This window comes from Peromyscus leucopus, chromosome 8b, assembly GCF_004664715.2.
Source record: "Peromyscus leucopus breed LL Stock chromosome 8b, UCI_PerLeu_2.1, whole genome shotgun sequence".
Taxonomy (NCBI): domain Eukaryota; kingdom Metazoa; phylum Chordata; class Mammalia; order Rodentia; family Cricetidae; genus Peromyscus; species Peromyscus leucopus.
The window spans coordinates 63,824,137-63,838,306 of NC_051086.1; the positions used below are offsets into that span (position 1 = coordinate 63,824,137).

At 51.6% G+C, this 14,170-nt stretch overlaps 1 protein-coding gene across 1 annotated transcript in view; it reads left to right on the forward strand.

The window, feature by feature from the left end:
* The window catches only part of Rhbdl3 (rhomboid like 3), a 51,669-nt gene that overhangs the window by 12,586 nt on the left and 24,913 nt on the right, over positions 1-14,170 (forward strand). Inside the window, exons 3-4 of the mRNA XM_028866962.2 lie at positions 6,005-6,163; positions 9,143-9,367. Of these exons, the coding sequence (XP_028722795.1) occupies positions 6,005-6,163; positions 9,143-9,367 (384 nt within the window). The remainder of the gene's footprint in view (positions 1-6,004; positions 6,164-9,142; positions 9,368-14,170) is intronic.

Here is a 14,170-nt window from a genome sequence, read left to right on the forward strand (position 1 = left end):
ATCCTGTGCCAGGGATTATATTTTGCACAGCTGAACGGGGCTGAGGAAAGCAAGGGGGGGCAAGGCCAGGTCCAGATAGCCCCATGGAGGAACCCCAAATTATTTCCCTCTTGGCCACTCGCTCACTCTTTAACCTTGAGATATTCTCTCTTGCTATTTTTAGTCTCTGCTTTCTTAACCATCTCTATAATGAGGGTGATGCCTGGGCCACAGTGATCCTTAGCAAACATGTGAGATGGATGGGTGGCTAGGAGGACGGGCCAGTCTTTGGAACTCTTTATCCATCTTATCCCAGTGGTTGCAGGGAGCCCAGGCTCTCTGTTCTGCCTGAGAATGAATTTATCTAAACGAATTACCATCTGTTCAGACTTGAGCAGCTCAGCCCTTGGTGCCTTGGCTTCCTACCCTACCCCTACCCCTGAGAAGTAGCTTTCACAATAGTAAATACCGTGTAGATTCTTTTTTTTTTTTTTTTTTGGTTTTTCGAGACAGGGTTTCTCTGTGTAGCTTTGCACCTTTCCTGGAACTCACTCTGTAGCCCAGGCTGGCCTTGAACTCACAGAGATCCGCCTGGCTCTGCCTCCCAAGTGCTGGGATTAAAGGTGTGAGCCACCACCGCCCGGCTTCCTTGTAGATTCTTGTAAGGTATAAATAGAAGGAGGGAGGGCCATGTTATTTTTTTCTTTAGCCTAGTTGGGACACCTTAGAGCAAAGGAGGCACAGTGAGTCGTGTTTGGAGAATAGGTGTGTACCAGTATGGCCTCAGAGAAACCAGTGTGGACGATGAGCTGAGGGTTCAGGGAAGTTAGTACCCGATGCTTAGCAGACATCCCACCTACATCAGCTCCTTGTGCGATATTGTTCAACTGGGAAGGACGTACACAGGCTCAGAGCAGAGCTGCTTGGCACAAGGTCGGGGCCTTAGAAGTCTACTCCGTGTGCCTCTGGTTCACAGCCCTCAAAGCCCCTGGCATTCTGCACTGCCCTTTGGAAGCCACTGGGGTTCCTTCCAGAAACTTGGGGATTTTGTTCTTGTTTAGAAAAAAATTTTTTTGAGGCAGTGGTCTCCTGTAGCCCAAGCTGGCTTCAATTTGATATATAGCAGAGGGTGACATTGAACTCCTGATCTTCCTGCCTATCTTTCAAGTGCCACTATTAGAGGTCTCCACCATTATACCTGGCTTCCCTTCCAGCTGTTTGGACCCAGATTTATGAGTCCCTAACCTTCTAACCTGCTAAATGGGTCCAGTACCACCTCACTGCCCATTTACTCTTCTTCGATGGTCCTGGGACTCAGAATAGAAGGTCAGCTGCCCCCAAAGGCTTAATGGGCGATGACTTTCTCTACCCTATCCTTGCCTCTATATCCAGGGATGGATATGGCCCCTTCCATCCCCACAAGAAGGCAAAGCTCCTCCTACCAATTCTTGGATGGGGAAACTGAGGCATTGTAGTTGATGAACTGCCTCCCCCGCCCCTGCACAGCAGCTGGGAGTGAGCTCCCACCTAAACACATGGAGAATTTGGTGGATCATTTCCCCAGATTGAGTGAGCTAAGTGGTCCAGACACCAGCACAGGATGGGAGATGAGAGATGGGAGTGTGTGTGTGTGTTTGTGTGTGTGTGTGTGTGTGTGTGTGTGTGTGTCCTCAGACTGGAAAGAGCAGCCACCTATGGGATTAGCAGTTTATGAGCAGGGCACTGGTGGGATTAAAAGTCCCCTTGGAGCCTCTAGAAGCTCTTTTCAAGGCTGAGGAGGGAGGGCAGGATTGTGGGAGGGCTGGCTGGCCTCTGTGGTCAGCCTCCTGTGCTTGGGTTGAATGCAGGTCCCCCCCACAGTGCACCCCTGCCCAGCACTGGGCAGTCTCCTGAAGGTCAGGACCCACTTTGACTTCTGCCTTCTTGCCAGGCTTCTGCCTCGCTCGCTGATAAATTCATTCCTCCGGCTGCCCTGACTGACCATTCCGGACCAGCCCTGACCAGGCTGCCTCCAGCTCATGCCACCCCCAGCTCATCCTGCAAGCAGCCCGCTGCCCCAAAGAGTGATTCCAGGGCCAGGAGCTTAGAGGGGCAGCTTCAGGGGCTTTAGCATATAAGAAAGTTGTGAGCCGGGTGGTGGTGGTGGTGGTGGCGCACGCTTTTAATCCCAGCCTCGGGAGGCAGAGCCAGACGGATCTCTGTGACTTCAAGACCAGCTACAGAGTGAGATCCAGGACAGGCACCAAAACTACACAGAGAAACCCTGTCTCAAAAAACCAAAATAAATAAATTAATTAAATTAAATTTAAAAAATAAGGACGTTGTGTTTAGAGAATTTGTTCTGTCCCTCCTCCATCCGCTTCCCACCAAAGTAGCACCAGACTCTCAGTGTGGCCTCACTCCCTATAGGCCTGAGGGCAGCTGGCAGGGAGACAGACTAAGTAGACAGACCCCCATTTGAATGAAGTGATGAGAATAGCCCCTGGCTAGCAGCTGCCCCAGGTTGACATCAGCCCATTGAACAGATGGGCCAATCAAGGCAGAGCTGTGTAAAGACAGGAGTGTGATTTTTGCCTTGCTCCCTGCCATCTTGCTTGAGGGACACAGTCTCAGTCAGAAGTCCTCAGCTTCCTTCTGAATGGCGGGACCTTTCTCTTCTGACTTCCGAGCTCAATATCTCCCCGACACCCCATCCCTGGCTCTTTTTGTCTCCTCCTGTCTCTTGACCTACACCCCACTGGGTGCCCGATGCCCACTGCCAGCTCTGTCCTTGCCTCATTGTCTGAGGCGTTAGAACCCCAGCAACCAGCCTGGCTCCAGCTCTCCCCCACCCCCAGTCATCCTGAGTCCCTGAGGCCTCATTACTAGGGTAGCAGTGACCCCCCCCCCCATTGTCTGGCCTATCTGGCCCTGGCACGAAAGGTAGAGTTTTGGCAGAGAATGGAGGCTCGGCCTGATTCCAGCGCGTTCTCTCCAGTGGAGATAGAGCCTGTAATGTGTTTGGGGCTAGGAGGACTGGGGAGCCACAGGGCTGCTCCCATCACTGGGACAACAGCAGGGAGCCCCCCCAGGGGGAGGGGGGAGGAGAGCAGGTGGCTCTTTGTCTGGTGCCTGATCCCAGCCCCCTCCTTCATCTTCCTCTGCTGGGAGCCCTGAGGAGGCCCCTGGGAAGGGATGGAGGACTGTGCTCCCAGAATGTGCCAAACCACTGGGCTTCCTCCCCTAGTGAGGCAGAGGAGGTGCCCTGATATGCGGGGGACCCTTGACCCCTGCAGGACCCAACAGACATCTTCCCAGGACCTACAACCCAGTCCTGAGGTCAGCATGGCTTGGGCATACAGTCAGGGCCAGGCTAAAGGGTCCCCAGGTAGAGTCAGGGCTGGTCCTCGTGGATTAGGACAGTGGTCTCCTGCACCCAAGCCCTGACCTTTAGCATTTTCAGCCTTCCCTCTCTCTGTCCCCTTCCTCTCTCCCTCTGCTCCCCTCTCTCTGCTCAGTGTCCACATCTGAGCAGCAAGGAGGCCAGACTAGCTCTGTTTGGGCCCCTTTCCTACTGAAAAATGAGGAAGGAAAAAAAAGTGTTTAAGGGAGAACTGTGGGTCCCTGGAGCCCTGCCTCTCCCTGGTTAAGAGCACTTGTTGCTCTTCCAGGGGACCTGGGTTCAATTCCCAGCACCCACATGGCAGCTCACAGCTGTTTGTAACTCCAGTTTCAGAGGATTCAACCCCCTCTTCCGGCCTCCCTAGTCATCAGGCACACATGTGGTACACATAGATACATGCAGGCAAAAATTCATACATATAAAATAAAAAAATAAATCAATCTTTAAAAAAAGAAGAAATTCTCTACATAAAGTACATTAAACAGTGTTTGGCTCCTGATAATATGGCAAATATTAGGCATTTTTACCCTTTTTTTTAAATTGCATTTAGAGTGCGGGTGTGGGTATAATGTACCTCTGTCTGTCTCTCCATCTGTCTGTGTGCCATAGCACAAGAGGGAAGATTAGGGAACAACGTATGGGAGTCAATTCTCTCTTTTCTGCTCTCTGGGTCCTGGGGATTGAACTCAGGTCATCAGGCTTAACTGCAAGTGCCTTTACCTGCTGAGCCATCTCCTTGGCCCTTAGCTAAGTGTGGTGTCACATGCCTTAAGTCCCAGCACTTGGGAGGCAGACATAGGCAGAGCTCCATGAGCTTGGCACCAGCCTGGTCTACAGAGTGAGTTCCAGGACAGCCAGGGCTACACAGAGAAACTCTGTCTCAAAAAACAAATAAAAATCTGTTGTTATTATTATTACTAGCATTATTATTCTGTGGGGGGGAGTGGGGAGCTTGAGTGGGGGATCAAAAGGATAGCTTTGGGGGTTAGTTCACTCCTCCCTTCAGGGGTCAGGCTTGCTTAGCAAGGGCTGTTATCCATTGCGCCATTCTGTCGGCTCTGAAGATCCTCTCAAGTTTCCTGAAGTACTTGATGGTAATAAGCACATAGATGTCATGTACACCTGGTGCTGGGGTGGAGGGTGTCATCTGAACATGGACCTCCTTAGAATTTTCTCCTCAAGAGTTCTATGGAGAGCTGAAGTGGTCCCTGACTGTCCGTCTGAGATTGTCTAGAAACACTGTACATAGAACCTGCTTTCACTAAACAGCCTTGTCAACCTTGTCCAGAGAAAGGGACCACATGGGTTTGGTCTTCCAGCCTCACCCCTGTACATTCCCAGGGCCCATTGCGATTTAGTGGCCCCCGTTCCTGACTGGGCATCAGATGCGGGCACTCTTCGGTACTCGGCAGGCATCCTGCCGCTGGCTGTATCCCCTGCCTTCCCCTGCCTTCCACCTAAGCCACCCACTGCAGCATTTCCAGGAACACACTGGAGTCCCGGGGCAGGAGCCCCTTTGATTAGAGTGCATTTGGTACCACAACAGATGGGGTGTCATTTCCTGACAGAGGACAGAGGGCAGGCTCTGGGTGAGCTCTGTGGGAAGGAGCAAAAAAGGAGTTAAGGCCTTTTCTCACTGAAGCGAAGAGGTTCCTCATGGAAAATTAGTACCTGTCTGTTCATCTGACCATCCCATTTATTCATCCAGCAAATCTCAGTTGAATGACCATAAGACAGACGCCGTGACAGGAGGCACTGGCCTTGGAGGAGTGGCAGCCCTGGGATGAAGCAGAAGTAGCTAGAGACAGGTTGGGTGGGAAAGCCTGGCTGCTGTCCAGGGTGCAGGGGAGTTTCAGGAGGTCAAAGAGAATGGTGTAAAATGTGCATGTGCCCACCTCCCACCCCCAAGACAAAACAACAGAGAGCATGTCTTTGGTGAGTCGGCTACCCATGTCTGGGGTGTGCGTAGGACCTGCCATGAAGAATCTGGGTGTACTTCCTGCACAGGGGAGGCTCATGTCCTTTCCCTGTCCCAGAAGTCCTTTGTCTCCGCCACTTACTGAACTCCATTCCTGCTTTCCTTTCCACAGTGAGGCGTAAGTGGAGGGAGAGGCCTGGGGGAGAGCTGTAGCTGGGTGGTAGAGCACCAGTGCCACTGAAAAGAAAATCAGCTGGCTGTGATGGCTCACACCTTTAATCCCAGCACTTAGGAGGCAGAGGCAGGCGGATCTCTGAGTTCAAGGCCAGCCTGGTCTACAGAGTGAGTTCTAGGACAGCCAGGGATACACAGAGAAACCCTGCCTCAAAAAATCATCATCATCATCTAAAACCATCATCACCATCAGTGGGGTGTGGGCCTCACAGGAAGGGTACTGTTAGCTCCAGCCGAGGCTGAACTGACTCAAAGAAATCAAAGATAAACAAGAGCATAAAGGAGAGGGGCCTTTCTTTCTCCCTGCCTCAGTGAGCTTCTCCTCAGGAGGTGGTTGGATTGGATGATGCTGACTGTCTTTAGAAATGTCCCCATGGGCCCCTGTGGGGAGAGAGAGGGTCGGGTGGGAGTGAGGGAGGTCTGGGCCCCCACATCAGCCCTGGGAGGGTGGCACCCCACTGACTCCTCCGTTCTCTGTGCTTCACCCCCAGTGTGACCCTGGGAGCACTGGCTACATCAGCACGGGAAAATTCCGGAGCCTGCTGGAGAGCCACAGCTCTAAGCTGGACCCCCACAAAAAGGAGGTGCTGCTAGCTCTCGCGGACAGCCATGCCGACGGGCAGATCTGCTACCAGGACTTTGTCAACCTGGTGAGCATCCGGGAGGGGAGGAGCTTGGGCAGAGGGTTTCTGAACTGACAGCGGTGGAACAGCCACAACTGGGGCAGGTGAGAAGATGCCGCAGTCATCCAGGGAAGCAGCTCTCACCCCAGTGGAGTAAGACACGGTCTGTTCTGGGGCAGTGTGAGTGACCACGGCCTGACGCATGTGTTAGGTCTCCTCAAATCTCATGTCCCAAGGACGCAGTTTCATGGAGGTTTTTATAGTAATAGAACAAAGAGAGTTATAAATCAAGACGTTTTAGAAGCACACTAAGTGAAGACTTTAGAGAGATGGGTTGAACAAGATGGGGGACTCTTTCCTATAGGCTTCAGATGCTGTCACACACACACACACACACACACACATACACACACACACACACACACATACACACACACATACACACACACACACACATACACACACACACACACACATACACACACACACATACACACACACACACACATACATACACACACACACACACACACCCCAAACAAAAAATTCAGCTGCTGTCTGATGACATCCTTAGCCTTTGATTGATGGATTGATGGAAGCTAGTGGTCTGCTAAGTTAATAAATCCCAAAAGGGCTAGGTGTGGTGACACACGACTTGAATTCCAGCAGAGACAGAGGCAGACAGATCTCTGTGAGTGTGAGGCCAGCCGGTCTACAGAGTGAGTTCCAGGTTAGCCAGAGATACACAGTGAGACCCTATCTCAAAACAAAAATGAAAACAGACAAAACAAAATTAAAAATTCCAAAAGGTTTTCATCTGTTAGTCATAGCGGAACTGGAGGCCGGAGCTGTGAGAATGGTTGGTGATTGTCCCTATTCGTGGGAGGGGCCATAGTTCGTGAGTCCTGCCCGTTGTCTGTTATCTTTGGGGGAGACGCCCCACTTCCTGGGGATTGATGCTGTTCTCTCAGAGGCTGCTGTGGGTGGTTACGCTGAGCTTCGGGTGGCTTAGACAAGCTGCATTTCCCCACCCCATGGACGGGACATCAGTCGAAGCTACATGGGCTAGCGAGGTGGACACAAGGTGGGATGTCTTTGCTTGTTTCCCTGCCCATGAGGCCGTCTGATCTCTTCATGCCCCCCACGGAGGAGAAAGAACACCAAAGGCCTCAGGTAGGGCCAGGGAAGCCTGCAGTCACCTGCCCCATCTTAGCTCTCTGTGACGTGACTGCCCAGGCAACAGCAGTGCCTGTGGCCTCTCAGCCGCAGGTTGCCACAGTCTGTGGACTTGTGGGTTGGCAAGGAACTGCTAGACGTTCAGGGGTAGCATCGTATTCCCCTGTTCTAGTAGGCCCAGGAAGCAGACCCGGAAGCCTGGGCCCACGCTGAGCCGAGACAGCGGTTCACAGACTGGAGCACACGAGTGTCATCAGCCTCACCAAGAAGCAGACCATGAGCCTGGCTCAGGCTGGTGCCCGGCCCGGCCCCTGTGCCCCAGGTGCCTGCCCAATCTCAAGGCCCAGGCAAGTGTTTCCCTCCCGACTGGCTCCATTCCAGTGGTGCCCTCTGTGTGAGCTCCTGATGAGAAGTGGCATGAAATTGTCACATTCTTCTGTTCAGACTCTGAGCGGCGGCGGCCAATCGCAGGCTGCATTCATGTAAAGAGGGCCACCCCGGAGCCTCTCTCTGCCTCTCCTCTCCCTGCCGTGGCGGTCTAGTCCATCCCTCTCTTCTCCCATTTGTGAAATGAATCTCACGGTTCAGACAGGGTTTCCGCAAGGACCAAATATGATAAAGGACGGCATTTGCAAGCCTCTGCTCTCTCTTAATGTCCTCCCTGCATGATTGCTGTGGCCCTTCCTTTACCAAACCCACGCAGAACAAATCCCCCCTCATCTGGACGGTGGGAATGGCTAGAAGGGTGGCTGACTCAAAGCCACATAGGGAACATTGAGCAGGACTCAGGAATGAGAAGACTCTGCAAGGGAGACTCCCGCTCCACCACCTCATCTGAACCTGGATCCTTCCAGAAAGAGCCTCAGACTCCTGTGCCCTGCTCTGGCCCCATTCACCTTGCTAGTCCTGACTGGTTCTTATCTCTGGGTCTGACTGGATTACTACCTGCTGGGCCTGTGGTCTGAGAATTATGTCAGTCACTACACGCCAGTAGCTATGAAGCAGCTGGGCCCTTGGGCCAGGAGATCTGGGTCTTTTGGGCTTCTCCCCCTGGGAATAGTTTACAGTGTGATCCTGGAGAGGAAGTCAAGGATGGCGAAGCTTCCAGAGGGTGGAAGTCCGGCTAACTGCTGGGTGAAGCAGAGAGTTGGATGGGCGCCAGGCCCAGACTGCAGAGGGCAGGACCTGCTCTTGGGTGAGGCCCTGGGCTCACCAAGTATCATACCTCCAGGAGACATTCAGGTGTCATGGCTTCCGTGACGTTGGGTTCTGATTCTGGCAGCTTCTAAGAGCTGGCTGACCAAGACCTGCTTGCACCGTCCCAAGCTGGTGTATCTGAGGATGTTCAATTCTACCCACCCCTGGCCCTCACCTGACCATCATCTTCCGGAAAGCCCTTGCTGAGACACGTTGGCCTGGATCCTGTGCCTTCCCACAGCAGCCGTCACTGTGAACCGCTGGTTTCCTCTCTGTCCTGACCACCACCATCCCCCATGTCTGGTGATGACCCCAACACCAGAGATGGGAAGATAAGGAATGAGTGGGTAGGAGGAATGTATAAGCACAGGCCTGGGTTTGAACCTGCGTCTTCTTAGGTACTCTCTGGATCTCCGTTTCCTATTAGGCAGGAGGAATATTCAGAGTCCTTTTCTAGTGGAGGTGAGCTGTGAGGTCAGAGGTCAACACAGTGGCATTCTGGGAATGCTGCTCAGAGCTCACAGAAGAGGGTGTAGGGTGGCTGTAGGGACATTGCAGGCTGAGGGGTGGGTGAGGTGCTCCCCTGAGGCCCCGGCTCTGACCCTCTCTCTCCCCACCCCATTTCCTGTGCAGATGAGCAACAAGCGTTCCAACAGCTTCCGCCAGGCCATCCTCCAGGGCAACCGCAGGCTGAGCAGCAAGGCGCTGCTGGAGGAGAAGGGGCTGAGCCTCTCCCAGCGGCTCATCCGCCACGTGGCCTACGAGACCCTGCCCCGGGAGATTGACCGCAAGTGGTACTACGACAGCTACACCTGCTGCCCTCCGCCCTGGTTCATGATCACAGTCACCCTGCTGGAGGCAAGGACCAGGCTGGAGGCGGGAGAGGATGTCAGAGGTTCTGAGGGGTCGGGGTCGGGGAGCAGCAGATCAGATAGCCGTTGTCCTGCAAGTCAGAGCCTTGTTAGGGAACCCAGGGGTTATTATACCCTGGGCTGCAAAGAGAGTCCAAAATTTGGGGGTTTTGTTTTGCTTTGTTTTGTGTGTGTGTGTGTGTGTGTGTGTGTGTGTGTGTGTGTGTGTGTGCACGTACATGTGGGGGTGCCCACTGAGGCCAGAAGAGCGTGTCAGATCTCTGGATGTGGAATTACAGGCTGTTACCTGGTGTGGATGCTGGCATCACAGCTCCTGTTCTCTGGGAGAGCGGCAAGCGCCCTTAACTGCTGAGCCATCTCTCCAGCCTCTTGTTTCACCTTCTGGTTTTCTGAGACAGCGTCTTACTCTATTCCCAGGTTGGCTGGATCTCATATGTAGCCCAGGCTGGCCTCCAACTCTTGCTCCCTTAGCCTTGGCCTTCAGTTCCCAGGCTGGGCTGTGCCAGCTGCCTAGTCTTAAGTGCTATCAATGAGCACCCCTAGGTGAAGATTACTTGAGGCAATTTTTTTTTTTTTTTTTTTGCTGCAGCCAAGTCCCCATGTTTCTTCACCCTTTAAAATAGCAGAACACACCGGGCGGTGGTGGTGCACGCCTTTAATCCCAGGACCTGGGAGGCAGAGGCAGTCGGATCTCTGTGAGTTCAAGGCCAGTCTGATCTACAAAGCGAGTTCCAGGACAGGCTCCAAAGCTACACAGGGAAACCCTGTCTTGAAAATAAATAAATAAAATAAAAAATAAAACCCTAGCAGAACACTGTGGCAAACTCATGGATCGGGGATTTAGCCAGACAAACTCAGCAGAGCCAACATATGTAAATTCCTCCCTGGAAGGCTAGAACAACAGCGGTTAGCCCCTTGGGACTCCATTTCCAGACTGTAATGCAGGAGTCACCAGAGCGTCCCCATGCTGTCACTGGAAGGACACCTCCATAGAGTGAGAGAATGGCTGGGGTGCTTCCTGAATACAGAAGCACACGCTTACCTCTGGGAGGGAGTGTTTGTGAGCAAGAAAATGACGTTTTTAAAGAACATTCTCTCTTTAAGGAATCGGCCATTCATTGTTTAAGAAAAAAAAATCACAGGCTAGTGTGTCTCAAAAACTAATCATTCCAACCAAGAACCATTTCTTTATTTTTTTTCCCACTTTATTATTTATTTGTGTATGTGCATGTGTGTGTGTGAGCTTATGAGTGAGAAAAAAGCCTCAGATCCGCTGGAGCTGGTAGGCAGTTGTGAACCTCTAATGTGGACGGACACTGGGGATTGAACTGGGGTCCTCTGAAAGAACAGGGCCGTCCCCCGCACAGTCGATCTGTGGTGGCACACACCTTTAATCCCAGCACTCGGGAGGCAGAGGCAGGCGGATCTCTGTGAGCGTGAGGCCAGCCTGGTCTACAGAGCGAGATCCAGGACAGCCAGAGCTACACAAAAAAACCCTGTCTCAACCCTCACCCCACCCCCAAAAAAATATTTGTAAGAAACTCTAAAAAACAAAACAAAAAAACAGAAACAAAAATCTACCCCTCTCTGTTCTGCACACAGAGATCCGTTTGTCATTACGCTTTTACCTAAGCATGTGTTGCCGTGGTGTTTTTCTGCGATTTCCTTAGATGTGTTCTCCCAGTGCTTACTGGGTGGGACTATTTATTGACGTCTATTTGGGGACCAACAATAATGAGAAACTTGGAAGCTCTGCTTGTTACCAGGAGAGCTGCGTGGCGACAGCCGTGTGTGTGTGTGTGTGTGTGTGTGTGTGTGTGTGTGTGTGTGTGTGTGTGTGAGAGAGAGAGAGAGAGAGAGAGAGAGAGAGAGAGAGAGAGAGAGAGAGAGAGAGATACCTAGGCTTCATACATGTTAGACAAGCACTCCACCGCTGGCCTCCATTCCCCGCTGCCCGAGCATGTAGCCTTTGGTAATGTAATCTGTGTCCAGGCATGGTCCATAGAGCCCAGCCCGACCTTGATTATAGCTTCCTTCCCTGGTCGCCTGCCGGGGCTCGAGCTGCCCCTTTGTGTTAAGCTTGACCGTCTGCCCTTATTGTCATTTTGTCAATTGACAATTCTAAATTAGATTTGTTCATCTGCTTCCTCACTTGGTGTGTGAGGAGAGAGCCTGCGCGGTGCCCGCGTGTAGGTAAGAGGACAGCTCGCAGGGGCCTCTTCTCTCCCTCAGCGGTCTAGATTCTCGGACTGAGCTGAGGTTGTCAGACGTGTCGGCAAGTGCCTTTCTGTTCCCTGTTCGAGACAGGGTTTCTCTGGGAAGCCCTTGCTGTCCTGGCACTCGCTCTGTAGACCAGGCCGGCCTCAAACTCACAGAGATCCCTCTGCCTCTGCCTCCCAAGGGCTGAGAGGAAAGGCGTGCGCCACCACCTGGCTGAATTTTTTAAAATTTTTATTAGACGTGCTTGCTTTGTGTGAATGAGTATGTCTGTGCACCACATGCATGCAATGCCCACAGAGGTCAGAAGAGGGTGTTAGAGCCGCGGGAGCTGGAGTTACAGATGGGTGTAAGCTGTCACGTGGGAGTGAGGGACTGAACCCGAGTCCCTGGCAAGAGCAGCAAGGGCTGTCAACTGCAGAGGCGTCTCTACAGCTCCTGGCTCTGTTAATTTATTTATTTTATTTTATGTGAGTGTGTGTGTGTGTGTGTGTGTGTGTGTGTGTGTGTGTGTGTGTGTGTCTGAGTGTATACATGTGCTTGCAGCCCATTTTGTTGTTTTTTTAAGAAAGGGTCTCTTTCTTGTTGGGCATAGTGGTATATGCCTTGTGTCCCTGCACTCATGGCAGAGGCAGGCAGATCTCTGAGTTTGAGGCCAGCCTGAGTGAGTTCTAGGATAGCCAGGACTACACAAAAAAACCTTGTCTTGAAAAACCAAAATAAAGAAAGAAAGAAAGGAAGGAAGGAAGGGAGAGAGAGAAGGAGAGAGAGAGGGACAGGGAGGGAGGGAGGGAGGGAGGGAGGGAGGGAGGGAGGGAGGGAGGGAGGGAGGAAAAAGAAAGGGTCTCCCTCTACTCCAGCTAACCTCTGACTTACGATCCTCCTGTCTCTGCCTCTGGAATGCTAGGACTATAGCTGAATGCCACCACTCTTGGCTGCAACATCACTTGTAAACCTGCGACCACTGTGCAGTCTAATTATTGGAACCCATTTTCAGATAGGGAGACTGAGGACCAGATCATTGGAATAATTTGCCTAAGTTGGTCCAAAGGAGCCAGTGTTTGTGTGCAGATTGGATCAGATTTCAAAACTCTGCAGCTGTATGAATTTGAGCCATCAATATAGAAAAAAAGGAAGATACTCAAACAGCTGATTTAACTCTCTTGGAGTCCGAGGCTTCTGTTTTCCATAGAGCTCTAGTAATCGGGGTCTTTGATTCGTAAAAGGTAGAAGATGGAGGAACGTGGAGCTGCCAGCAACACTACAGAAACCACAGCTGGCAGCAAGAGAAGAAACAAAGAGCAAATTCAGGCCATCGTGTTTGGAAGGGAAAACTCCACCCTCCTGGGTTTCTGCACTGTGGTAGCCCAGCCTGGTACCCAAAACTTTCTTTTTTTTTTTTTTTTTTTGAGACAGGGTTCCTCTGTGTAACAGTCCTGGCTGTCCTGTCCTGGACTCGCTTTGTAAACCAGACTGGCTTCGAACTTAAAGAGATCCACCTGCCTCTGCCTCTTGAGTGTTGGGAATAAAGGCGTGCGCTACTACCTCCTGTCCCCCAGACATTCTTAAATGGCTTTGTGCATGCTCTGATTATAAACACTGGAACACAGCAGTGCATTTTATAGTGAGTTCCCGAGAAACCACCAAAGTAAACATACTTCTAGGGCCCGAACAAATATACTTAGTCATCTGAAAAGAATGAACATCCGTGGTACCTAGCTGAAGATAAGGAGAAACCAGAGACTTTGGGTGCTGTTGATGGGAGTGTAACATGGTGCAGCCACTAGGAAAACTGTCTGGCCGTTCGTTCTTCAGAAAATGAAGCATGGGGCTGGAGAGCCAGCTCAGTGGGGAAGAGCACTGACAGCTTCTTCCTTGGATTCCCAGCCCCTACTACATGGTGGCTCACAACCATCTGTAACTCCAGGTCTAAGTACCTGACGCCCTCTTCTGGCCTCCTTGGGAGCCAGGCACACATGTGGTGCACAGATATGATTGCAGACAAAATAAAAATGCACATAGAATAATAACTTGTTTTGTTTTGAGATGGGTTCTCTGTGTAGCCTTGGCTGTTCTGAAACTCACTCTACAGACCAGGTTGGCCTGGAACTCACAGAGATCCGCCTGCCTCTGCCTCCCGAGTGCTGGGACTAAAGGTGTGCACCACCTTGTCCGACTTCAAATAATGATAGCTTTAAAATTTTTAACCTTAAAATTACTGTATAATGTGGCAATTCCACTTTGAAGTTAAAAGTAGGAGCTACTTGTCCACCTTGTTCACAGAGATATTCTCAAAAGCAAAAAGATGGCAGCCATCCAAGTTCCCACTGACAGAGAGCGCGGTGTCAAGAGAGGCAGATACATACAATGGAACTGCCTAGTTCTGCTCAGCGCACGGTAGGCTGTGCCTATGATTCTAGCCCTTGGGATGCTGAGGCAGGAGGATTGTGAGTTAGCAAGCAGTTTGGGCTGTATAGTGATTCTAGGTCAACCTGGGCTACCTAGCAAGGCCTTGTATCATAAAAAGGAAAAAAAAAAAAAGGAAACTGACATGTGACATAATGCAGGTTGT